The sequence below is a fragment of the Vulpes vulpes genome, chromosome 9 (genome assembly GCF_048418805.1).
Source record: "Vulpes vulpes isolate BD-2025 chromosome 9, VulVul3, whole genome shotgun sequence".
NCBI lineage: Eukaryota > Metazoa > Chordata > Mammalia > Carnivora > Canidae > Vulpes > Vulpes vulpes.
In genome coordinates, this window is record NC_132788.1 from 101312482 (window position 1) to 101324344 (window position 11863).

Here is an 11863-nt window from a genome sequence, read left to right on the forward strand (position 1 = left end):
CCTCAAAGGAATTAATGCCTGGTAGGGCAGGACACCCACAGGGTTCATGCTGCTTGGTTTGTGTGGGTGTCACTGAATATGTGATCAGATGTTCTGAGTGTGGGTCTCCAGGATGTGGCATCTGAGCTCTGGACCTTCACAGACGGTGTTGCTTGGGCCATTGGGGGATCCAGGAACCGGCTTCCATCCCGGGCGGCAGCGGCACTCATAGCCTCCGATGTTGTTGAGGCAGTGGGTGGAGTTGTGGCATGGGTTCTGCCCCGAGGTACATTCATTCACATCTGAGGACAAAGCCAGAGTGTCAGGTTCCACTCACTGCACCCCTTCTCACTGCCCGGCACCAAGGACCCCACCATTATTGCACATGCTACCACCTGCACATTTAACCTCAGCGCATCTTACCATGGCCTCCCTGCAAGATGGGCATGGCAGGGGCTATGGTCCCCAGTTTACAGGCTGTGAAACCAGGAGGGAGACTGAGTCATGGGGCCCAGACTCTCTTTCCGAGGACCCTTGCTTACTCCCTCCCACCTGCCCCAACTCTGGCCCACCCAAGTTCCCTTTCTAGGGACTGGAAGTGACACCTTTCTCTGCTCCCGTGTGACGGATGAGGAGGGGTGAGACCGGGAGGTGTGCCCAGAGGCCGGGGCCTCGATAAGGGAACCCCAGGCCTGGAAGGCCCTGCTGCCTCCCTGCTCTGTGGTGGAACCTTCTGGGGAGGTGAATCCTTGGGCAGAGCAAACCCCTGGTGTTTCTGGAAACTGAGGGTCTTCCCCCTCCTCCTGGGGCTGTGGGATCCGCCTCAGCCCCTCCCCAGCTCCAGTGCAGCCTCACAGCGTCTTCCAGGGCCTCTACCTGTGCACGGATTCAGGTCGCCCAGGTTGAGCTGGAAGCCGGGCGGGCACTTGCAGGTGTAGCTGCCCTGGGTGTTGGTGCAGATGCCCCGGCTTTTACACACTCTGGGCTTCAGCTGACATTCATCCACATCTGCGGGAGGAAGGAGAGGGTGATGGACGCCTACACCTGTTTCCTGGGATAGAAGCATCTGGAGGGCCCTGCTCTCTCCTCCTCAGTGCGTGGGTGCCTTTTCTAATTCACACAGAGGCGTCCTATGGGCGAGCATGGTGGCCCCGATGTTCTGTTGTCCAGATGTTGCCAGAAGTGGTCCAAGTCCTCCGCATCTGCCAGCGCTGGCTCCCTCGGCCCCTCTGGGCAGCTCTAACTGGGACAGGGACCTCATGGCCACCTGTGTTGCAGCCTGAGGACTTGGACAAGTCCAGGGTGGGCCTTCCTGGGAGCTGTGTGCAGGGGAAATGCTGCGTTCCCAACCGGGACCTGTCATGGCTCCCAGCGATGACCTAAGTCCCCCAGGGTGGCCGGTGGTCCCGGCAGGACAGCATGCCTCCATTCATGCTAACTCTGAGATTCCAGCCACACGAGATAGACAAGACCCACACCTGAGCCAGGCCCTTCAAGAACGAGGCTTCGGGGTAGTGCGGGGAGAGTAAGGATGGTGCCAGACAGGCCAGGGCCGCCCGGGCGGTGGGCACCAGGCTGGATGGACAGCGTCACTCATGTCCAGTCAGGCCGTCTTGGAGCAGGAAAGATGCCTTCTTCTGATTCCCATGAAGGCCTCGCTTCGACTGATGGGATGTGGTGAGCAAGGCCAGTGGGGGGCAGGTGCTGGGCGGCTGGAGAGAAGAGCAGGTGCTGATGGGCGAGAAGTGGCAGATGTTTCTGTCTTCTTGGCCCTTGGCCTCCCCCACCAGGGATACAGACACTGGGTCCAGCTGCAAGAGGCTCAGCCTCCATCTTCTGTCTCTGAGTGGTCAGGTGTCCCATGGGACCTGGGTTGACCTCCCCAGGAGAGGGTCAGACCCAGGCAGTGGTTCTGGATGGATCTCTAGGTGTCTGGTCCAGTCTGGTTCGCCTGATTTTCTGAGCATTTGTGTGTGGGGTTGAGGGGTTGGTGTCACCTGGCCCACCCCAGACACAACAATCTCTGGGTCCCGGATATCCAGGCTGCCCTGGTCATCTGGGCTGAACCAAAGCTGCCAGGGAGGGTCAGGATAGAGACTTGTTCAGGGAAACAGAGGGAGGCCAAGTGGCTGAGGAGCAGGGGTCAGGGCATCAGGAGAAGCCCTCTCAGGCGAGGGGCTGGCCAAGGGCTGTGAGCCTGCCCTCAAATCTCCAGACGGGGTCCCTGGGTCCATCGTGGCTGAGGGTCTGGGAGGGCTCCTGGGATGGCCAAGTGCACGTGGGCTCCAGTGGGGGCGGGTCTCATCCAGGCGGTTATGATGGTGGCCAGGAGGACGGGTATTGCGCTGGAACACGCTTCCTGCGAAGTATCTTGAACGCCACTGCCTCTTGTTTCATGCACATAAGACCCCGGGGAGGCAGGAGGGCAGTCCGAACCCTCAGGGGAGGGCTCTGAGACTTGGGATTCAGAGAGGTTTGGGACACCAGGTGGGTGCCCAGGACATCCTCTGATGCCTCTGGGAAATGGAGCACAGAAGGGCCTGGGTCTCCCGCCTTTAGCAGGTCTCACTGCCATGACACGGCTGCGTGTGTCCTCAGCTGTGGCAAAGGCTGAGACCGTCACAGAGCGAGGTCTTCAGGCGACAGGCCCTGGGCCAAACTAGCAGACTGTTCTCTCCCCGTCACCCGGCTTGAGGTCCACAGTGGTCCCTCTCCCGTCTCTTTGTTCATCCGTGTCCCTGCCCAGCCTCCTGACAGAGTCCCCTTCTCTCAGCCCTGGCCTGTTCTAATACAACAATACAGCCCCTCAGTAACCAAAATCAGCCACCACTTGTGCTGGCGGCTGACAATAGTCCAGGCACACTGAGTGGGACACATGATCGTCATGTGCAGTTGTGCAGGTTGCTTGGTGCACAAGGGTGTGGGGCCCAGGAGGCAAGTGGGAGTTGAAACCCAGCCCGCTCTCCATTCCGAAAACATGCTGTGTTCACCTGGAGATGATGGACCTTTTCCATTTCATGTAAAGGCTCTGTCCTCTGGCCAGGCCACATGTCTGGGGCACAACCTCCACCCAGAGGCCCCTAGGAACCAGCAGTGCTGTGGATGGGGCCCTCCCTCTGGGCTCACCATAGTGCAGATCCTCCCTTCCCTCCCACCAGCGAGGCTCTGCAGCCCTTTCTGCATGCGGGGGAGGGGGGGCTGGGGACCAAGGCTGTGGGCTCTCCTCGCCCTAGCAGGTGGGCCTACGCACCCGCCTCAGAGTCCACTGCTCATTTCTCTCCTCCCTTGCTCTCTCTCTCTCTCTCTATTCTGCACTAACCCCCTCTGTCTGGTGGGCAACGCTTCGCTGCTCCCCACCCACTGCTGGGCCCTCTGCCCTCTGTGGATACCGGAAGCCCCTTCCCCTGCCTGCTTTTCTCCCTGGAAGGGCAGTGGGGCAAAGCCTGGTGATGCGCACAAGCCAGGCTTCTCCTGGCTCCGAGCCGTGGATCACTGGGCAAGACCCCGGCAAGAGATGCGACTGCAGTGGGGATAGACTGGAGCAGCTGCTCTCGGTGACCCCTCCCCGGGCATGGCCCCAGGCGGGGTGCCCATCCTGGAGAGGGTGCATCGGATCGTGAGGAGTAGAATTCAGAACCCGACAGCCACCATTCTGTGCTTTGGTGTCTCTCTTCCCAGCAATTCTATGAAATAAGCACCACTGTTACCCCCTTTTTACAGATGGGTAAACTGAGGCACAGAGAGGTGAAATAACTGGTCCAAGGTCACACAGTTAACAAAAGACAAAGCTACTTTTCTTTTTATCTGTAAAAATAGAGACCCCCCCCCACTTTTTTTTTTTTTTTTAAGAAAACACAAAATCGTCATCATATCATCCCATCTCACCCAGTAACAGTGATTTCTGAATAAGAATCCTGGCTGGTGCCACACACACAGCTACCGACCAAGTGGCAGAGCCAGGATTTGCGCCCTTGGCCTTCACGCTCCCCTGCCTGTCTGTGCCTGTCCTGACTCTGACGTGGGTGTTGTACCCTGTAACCAGGGCCCTGCACCCCGGGGGTGATTCAGGAAGGGCTCTGGTAACCCCAAACCTCATGGATGGGGAGATGGGGAGGTTCCTACCTTGACATGTGTTCTCACTCTCATTCACGAACGTCGTTGCCCCAGAAGCAAGCGCGTATCCCGGGCTGCACATGCAGTGGTAGCTCCCCTCTGTGTTCTGACAGTCTGCTAACCGTCCACAGGACACCAGCGGCGGTGGTCCACACTCATTGATGTCTGGAAGACAACGGAGCAAAGGGTCACCTCCCAAAGGTGTGAGTTCATTTAGGGAAGAGATCCCACTCCCCTACCTGACTCTCCTGCTCGGGGCCCGATACTTAATCAGTATCTTTTGGGAAAGGATTAGATCCTTAAGATAGACTGCAGAGGCTGGGCTGCAGTTGGAGCAAGCCATTCCTGAAGCCCACCCATTCAGCTCTGCTCCTCTCTGCCCTCTGGCTGGCATCCTGGATCTGAACACAGTAGGGAGTGTTGAGATGGGGGTGGGGGCAGCTCTGCATCTTCCTCCCCAGTCGTGGCAGGGCAAAGGGAAGCACAGACTCCAGAGCTCCTCTCTCTCCAGGAAGCCGTGTTTATTCCCTTGTTATTTTCCACCTTGATATCTTTTTCTTTCTCTTTTCTCTGCCCTTGGTGACAGTCCCAAGGCCAAAGGCTGAGACTCCAGCCACCACTCACATTCCCCCATGGGCACTGGGTTATGCACCCCCCCCATCTTCGTGCTCCCCTCAACCACCCCAAGCCCCTGTACCATCACAACTCTCCAGGGGGCTGGAGAAGATCTCCCCGGACAGAGAACTGAATCCTGGAGAGCAGCGACAGGTGGTGGCATTGACACATGTGGATTTCGGAGGGCACCAGCGTGCACAGCCTGTGGGGAAGGTGACCACAGTCGGAAGGTGAGGTCTGAGCCAGGTGCCCGGATGGGGAGGCAGGATCATCTCCAAAGGAGGGGTTGCCGGGACCCCCTGACCTTCCCCCTGCAGCAGGCCTCCCCCGCTGCCTGGGCGATGGGGATCCAGGGCTCCTTCCCCAGACTCTGGCTGTGGACTTGTTTGCTCCCAACAGACTCACCACTGGTTTTCTGGGATCCAGCTTCCAACAGAATCAGTAAGACACACAGCCCTGGAACAGAGAGAGAGGGGGGGGGGGGTGTGGGCAGGGGGCACCTCAGAGCAGGGAACCGTTGATGGAGACTTGATGGAGACCTGAGGGTGACACATCTGAGGCAGGGGGGCTACTGACCCCTCCCAGGCTTGGGCTCTGTCCATCGCTACTGAGAGAGCGAGCAGCCCTCCCTGGACTCCAACACCCACAGCTGCAGTGTCTGCCACCATCTCCCGGAGACGGATGTCCCTGGTTCAAATCCCAGACCTTGGTCATGTGACCTCACTTCCCAGTGCCTCAGTTTTTCCATCTGTCGAATGGGAATGATGATGGGCCTCACTTCCTAGAGGCATCTGAGAACTAAGCCCGTGAACGCTGCCTGGTGTGTCCAGGTGTTTACTATCGTTTCTTTCTTTCTTTCTTTCTTTCTTTCTTTCTTTCTTTCTTTCTTTCTTTCTTTCTTTCTTCTTTCTTTCTTTCTTTCTCTCTTTCTCTTTCTTTCTTTCTTTCTTTCTTTTCTTTCGATTTTACTAATTTACTCATGAAAGACAGAGAGAGAGAGAGAGAGGCAGAGACACAGGCAGAGGGAGAAGCAGGCTCCCTGCGGGGAGCCCGATGTGGAGCTTGATCCCAGGACCTGGGGATCACAACCTGAGTTAAAGGCAAGGCGCTCAACCACTGAGACACCCAGGTACCCTCTGTTTTGTTTTGTTTTTTTTTAAGATTTTACTATCATCATTTCTTAAATTCTATTTTTTTTAGATTTTATTTATTTATGAGAGAGAGAGAGAGAGAGAGAGAGAGAGGCAGAGACACAGGAGGAGGGAGAAGCAGGCTCCATGCCAGGAGCCCGACGCGGGACTCGATCCCGGGACTCCAGGATCATGCCCTGGGCCAAAGGCAGGCGCTAAACCGCTAAGTCACCCAGGGATCCCCACTATCATCATTTCTTATGTGAAGGTGAAGGTGTTCTCTCAGATGCCCCCGAATCTAAGATGCTCTGGCCCCCTGCACCCTGGCTCGGGGACATAGATGTGCGCCCACCACACCCATATCTGTTGGCCCCTCGACCAGCTTGAGACCCAGTGGTGGCCTTTCAGCCCCAGCTCCCCAAACACAGGAAGACGCTGTGGGCTCATGGTGGGGTGGTGCTCTGCTGTTCCTGCTACTCAGGGCACCCTCCTCCCCAGGCATGTGTTTGGGGGTTCTCCTAATCATCTGCATCAGCAGAGGCTCTAGGGACAGGGAGCTCCTTGTTCACCAGTGAGAGAGACCAGGAGATAGTGATGGAGAGAAAAGAAAGAGAGGGAGAAGGCGCCCGAGACACAGAGAGAGGAGAAAGAGGAAGAAGGGAGCAGAGAGATGGCAGGAGAGAAAGAGGCAGCAGTTGAGGCAGTGCTAGCGATGGACAGAGAAATAGAGAACTGGAAAGAGAGAGACCAAGATGGCAGAGATTGGACAGAGAGATGTAGAGATAGAGAGACTGAGAGCGAGAGAGGGAGACACGATTAGAAGGAGGAAGGGGTGAATGGAAACGGGGAGGGAGGGCGTAGGGTGCCTCCGCAGCAGGTGGAGGCGCGGGAGGGGCTCAGGGGGCGGAGAGCCTCTGCCAGTCTGGGAACACTGGGGAAGCTGTGGGGTCCCCAGTTATCCAGGGAGCCCCAAAGCAAGGTGGTGGGTGAAGGGATGGGGGCCGAGAGGGCGGGTAGGAGAGCATGAGTCACTTCCTGGGCCAAGGGGAAGGGATGACTCACGCTCTGTTGACCCTGGATGGGGGCTCCCAGAGGAATTCTGGGGTCGTCATTGTGAAGCACAGCTTGAGAGGCTGTGCGGGGGTGGGGGACGGGTACAGACTTGAGGGTACCCTGACCACTCAGTCCCTGTGTCCAAACTGGATACCCCTCAGGCATGGGGGGAGCAGAGACCCTCTCACAGTCAGGGTAAACTAAGGCTGGAATGTTCTTCCCTTTCTTTATATGTGGATTCCTCTCTTCCTCCTCTCTGGCCTTGGGGCTTGGCTAGTTCCCCCTCAGCTGGGACCCACTTCCTCTTTGCAGACCACAAAATGACCTTCCCTGATTTGTCCCCAGCTCCCAAAGCCCCAAAGAGCAACTGTCTTGCTCAGAACTGCCCTGGGAGGCTGGGGCTCTGTTTATGTCCATTCTACAGATGGATAAACTGAGGCTTGGAGCCCAGAAAAATCCCAGGAAGAATGTGGTGAAAAAAGGGGGTGCGGAGGAAGGTAGAATTGAGCTCAAGTTCCCCAAACCTGTGAGGGGGGGGGCCCTTTTGTGCCTCATCCCCTCCAATGGGGCTGGGCTGGGCTCTCCTCCCCCCCCCCCCCAGGCCACTGGGCCAGGCCTTCTCCATCTGGGGCCTTGGAAGTCACCCAAACAGGAGCTGAGAGAGGAGCTGCTGGTCGTCTGCTCCCGGTCGCATCTGGTTTGCATTGCCTGTGGAACCCTGACCATGGATTCCTGCTTCGGGACCCCGGGGTGCGGGAGGAGCAATCACCCCCCTCTTGCTCCTCCTGCTGAGGACCCCCTAGCCCAGACCCCAGACCCCAGACCCACCCGAGTCCTTCCCAGAGGGAAGTAAGACAAATCAAAATAAAAAATAAAGTGCTGTTTGATTCTTGCTGTGAACCAGGAATAGTTTGTGTAGAACTCACTCAACATTTAACCCTATAAAGTGGCGACCAGGTTCCCCCCATGTTACTGGCGTGGAAAGTGAGCTCAGGGGCTCCGTGACTTGGCCCCAGTGACACACCGCCGCTCAGCAATTGTGTCCCACTTAGACTCCTGTCCCTGCTCCAGGTGGGGAAAAGCCAGGATGGGAGTGTTAGGGGAGGCCCTGCACCCACGCCTGGACCAGCACAGGGAACCCCCGTCCCTGTGGCCCAGGGAAGCTCTGGTTGGGGCACCCCAAATGTCATTTCTTCACTCTCTTTGTTGCCTGGTTGCTCAGGCAACGAGCTGCCCTGATAACCGTTAGAGACATACTGGGTGGGGCTGGAAGGGAGGGGTGGGGGTGCGGGGAAGTCACAGTTAAAAGAATCAAGTTCAAACCCATGGCAGGGAAGTCCTGGCTGGGTCTGGGGGAGCAAATACGGGGGTCTCTGGGGCTGCCCCTGTCACAGAGATAGTGGGGGACGTATTGGCTTGGCAGGAACCTCCCGCATCGGAGGGATCCTGGCTCCTAGCTCCCCAGCAGCACCCCTGCCCTGTGTTCAAAGCAGTTGCCCACAGGGTCCCAGTACTCACTTTTTGCACCCTCTCCTGCCCGCATGCCTCAGTTTACCTTCTTAAGAGGCAACCCACAAAGTGTCTCTGGACAGAGCTTAGAGATCTGAGTGGGAGTGGGGCTCCTAGAAGCCCTTGGGTGCTTCCCCCAGAGCAGGGGGTGCCCCGGGGCTGCCAGGCCCTCTCTCCATGTGCCCGCCTGACCATGCGGCTGCCTCCCCGGAGCTGCCAGCCACACCTTCCATTTCCCCGCGGGGCAGGGAGTGAGTCGCAGGGCACTTCCTGCAGCCCCCCTCATCCCTCTCCGTGGGGGCCCCCCAAATTCTCACCCTGAAGAAGGACGCTGCCGCGGGGGCCTCCCATGGTCCGAACTGCCGGCGGGGACGCAGAGAAGGGGCAGGGCGGGCCGGTCTCCCCAGGCTGGGCAGCTGCGCGGTGTCCCGAGGCTGGCGGGGACTTTATGAAGTGGGGGAGGACAGCCGCTGGCCCAGGGCCCTCCCCGGAACTGGCAGGGCAGCTGGAAGCCAACAGGAAAGTGCAGTAAAAACACAGACCCATAGGCGTTGCTCAGGCTCGCTCACACACACACACACACACACACACACACACACACACACACGTCTGTCCGCGCAACCTGCTGGCAAGTCCTCCTCTGCCTGTAGTTCCACCGTCTGAGCGACTGACCAACTGTCTGGCCCCGTGTGCACGGGCTGGCTGTACCCCAGGGAAAAGTGGGGCCGCGCAGGCAGGGGTGGGGTGGGAGTCTTGCCAGGGCCCCGCCGGCTCTTCTTGCAGGGGTGTTCAGGTTGGGGAGGGCCTGTCACAAACTGCTGGGAGCTCGCACGCACGTTGGGGATGGCCCTGTGCTCACTGCCTAGGGACGCTGCGCCTCCAGTGCCGGCATCTGAGCCAACAGACCCCCAACCCCTGTTTTCCACGTGAGGAAACTGAGGCATGGAGTCCAAATGGCGGCTGGGGGAGCTTGAAGGGGTCCTTCATGGGAGTCAGGCAGGAACCAAGAGAAACTGTGGGACCACAGGGCCACCATGCTTCCAGAGATGGCCTTTCTGGGCCAGCGGTCCCCTCGGTGAGAAACATCTTTCAGGGGCTCCTGGGCAGCAACAGAGAACGACGTGATAAAAGAATGGTTTCCTTTTCCTCCTAACTCACATGATTGGCTTGTCTCTTAAGCATCTAATAATTGTTTTTAAATGGTATTATTTGTAAAGCACTTAATTGGATCCAGGCCTGATTCTTCTAGAATTATCTGTGTATCTGTTTTAACCCATTCACTCTGCAAAGACACTTATGAGGCAGGTGGGCTATGGTTCCCATTTTTTGAAGGTGGAGGCGAAGGCGCAGGTAACAGGTGGTCAAGCAGAGACCCGTGAGCGCACAGCCGGGTCCTCGAGTCCCTGCCAGAGCTTGACGTCCAGAAGAAAGTCTCTCCTGGGTGCTAATGTGTCTTGAACAGCTTGGCGGCCATGGGGTTTAGCCGAGGCAGTGTCCAGCTGGAACCCAAATAGCCGGTTTTATGTTCCTTGTGCTATCATTCATTTTTTGATGTACCAACTCGTGGGGCAACCAGAGGGTTTTGCAACCGGGATGTCAATATAAAGCTCCCTTCTTAAATGAATGGTTTTGGGGCTGCAAAAGTGTAGAAAATTAAAGAAAATAGTAAGTACGTGATAGGCCGGAGGAGGAAGATTGTTGGTCATGGAAAAAAAAGGTCACAAATGGCTGAAAGCAGAGAAGCATTATCCCGGAGATGATGGATGGCGCACCTCCACCCCTGGAATTAACCCCTTCCTGTCCTCTCCCTTTCTCACCCCCACCATCCCTTTGTCCTGGATGGGGTATGGGAAAGGACTGTGCCAGGGAACCCAGGGGGCTTGGTGAGGGTAGGGGGAGAGGACCCAGGAGAAGCCTGGGAGGGGAGGGAGCCAGATCAGGTCTGGAGTGGATTTTTGACCCTTCCCCCCCCAAATGTGGAAACTCCAGGGCTGGATATCCCCTCCCCCACAGGACTGCGGGTCAGACAGCTGGTACCTGGAGAAGCTGGGGCTTGGGGGTTCCAGCTTGGGGGAGGTGGGAGGAGCTACCCCTGGGTGCTGTTCTCACACCTGTCCTCACCTTCGGTGACCGGTGACCATCTATTCTTTGGTCTTTTCCTCCTCCCTGGTGTGTGCCTCGGGCCCTAGGAGCAGATCTGACCTCCCTGGGACTCAGTTTTCCCTTCTGGTGAATTGGATTAAAATGCCTCCTCACTGGCCTCACAGAGCAGGGTGGGGAGGAACAGGGTAACAGGAGCAAAGGCTTCGAGATCTGGCCGCAAGAAGGGGGAAGGCACGAAGAAGGACATCCTTACCACCACCGCCACCACCACAATCGGCCTGTCAGCAAGTCCTGGCGCCCTGCCTGCAGATAGACCCCCAACTCTTCCCACCTCTCCTTCTCCTCAGCCCTCCCGCCTTGGTCTAGATCTGTCATCTCCGGCCTTGGTGTTCTGTTCCCCTCCCAGTGGCCCAAGGGCTCGTGGGAATGCCTGAGTCGGGTCGCACCCCTCCTCCGCTCAAGAGCCCTCCTTGGCTCCCACCTCACTGGTAAGACCCCAAGTCCTCCCCGCAGCACATAAGGCCCCGTGCGGTCTGCTGTGTCACCTCCCTGCTCTCACCTGCTCCTGTTCTTCCCCTTGCTCACTTGGCTGCAGTTTTCCTTGTGGAAAACACAGGCACAGTCTGACCTCAGGGCTTTTGCACAAGCTGCTGCCCTTGCCTGGAACATTCTTACCCCAGATAACCTCATGGTTCCCTTCCTCCTCCCCTTCATGTTTTGGTTCAATTTCCTGATCCACCCGTCAAATCTAAATGTAATCCCCTCCCATCCTCAGCACCCCAGCTCCTCCCAATCTTCTCGGTTCTTGATTCTCTCTAGCACCTCGCCACCCCGCATCACGGAATATAGCTACTTACCCTGTTTGCCGGCTGCCCCCACCCCCAGGAGACTGGCAGCTCCGGAGGGAGCAGGACGAGGTCCATTCGTGTCTCGGCAGTGCCGACACACAGCCTGCATGCACCCAGTAGGGCTCCATGCTTCATAGTCCCCACCCCCCACGCCCCTGTCACTGCCCCCCACTGAAGGAAACCCCCTTCAGGCTTCTTGATCTGGCCCTTGCTGGGCTGTCACATTGTCCCTCCTCCTTCCCTCTGCCCTAAAGTTCCAGCCCTGCTGACCTATTTGGCAGCCCCAGGACAATCTTGTGACCTCTTCCACAACAGGGAGGCAGGGACAGGATGGGTCCCTATTCGTCAGATGGGAAACTGGGCACCTGGAAGGCTGGGCCACTGGCTCGAGGTTCCTCAGCTAGGAAGTGGCTAAGCCAGGATTATTCAACCAATAACAACAACAACAATAATAATACTATTCATATTGTACTGTATGGCATTATATTATGTATTTTGATCATTGTAGCTACA

The 11863-nt window shown here is 57.4% G+C and overlaps 1 protein-coding gene across 12 annotated transcripts in view; it reads right to left on the reverse strand.

The window, feature by feature from the left end:
* The window catches only part of ADGRE5 (adhesion G protein-coupled receptor E5), an 18288-nt gene extending 6690 nt beyond the window's left edge, over window positions 1–11598 (reverse strand). The window contains exons 1-8 of one of the 12 annotated variants that reach the window (XM_072721395.1): window positions 11062–11127; window positions 9558–10034; window positions 8717–8904; window positions 5113–5163; window positions 4790–4909; window positions 4102–4257; window positions 856–987; window positions 135–281 (exon numbers count right to left, since the gene is read on the reverse strand). In XM_072721395.1, the coding sequence (XP_072577496.1) occupies window positions 135–281; window positions 856–987; window positions 4102–4257; window positions 4790–4909; window positions 5113–5163; window positions 8717–8750 (640 nt within the window). In that variant the 5' untranslated portion in view covers window positions 8751–8904; window positions 9558–10034; window positions 11062–11127. Of the gene's footprint in view, window positions 1–134; window positions 282–855; window positions 988–4101; window positions 4258–4789; window positions 4910–5112; window positions 5164–8716; window positions 8985–9006; window positions 10035–10755; window positions 10890–11061; window positions 11206–11359 lie in introns of those variants that run through there. The other 11 variants (XM_072721391.1, XM_072721398.1, XM_072721392.1 and 8 more) reach the window with 11 other exon arrangements.
* Between the last annotated feature and the right edge of the window lie 265 nt (window positions 11599–11863).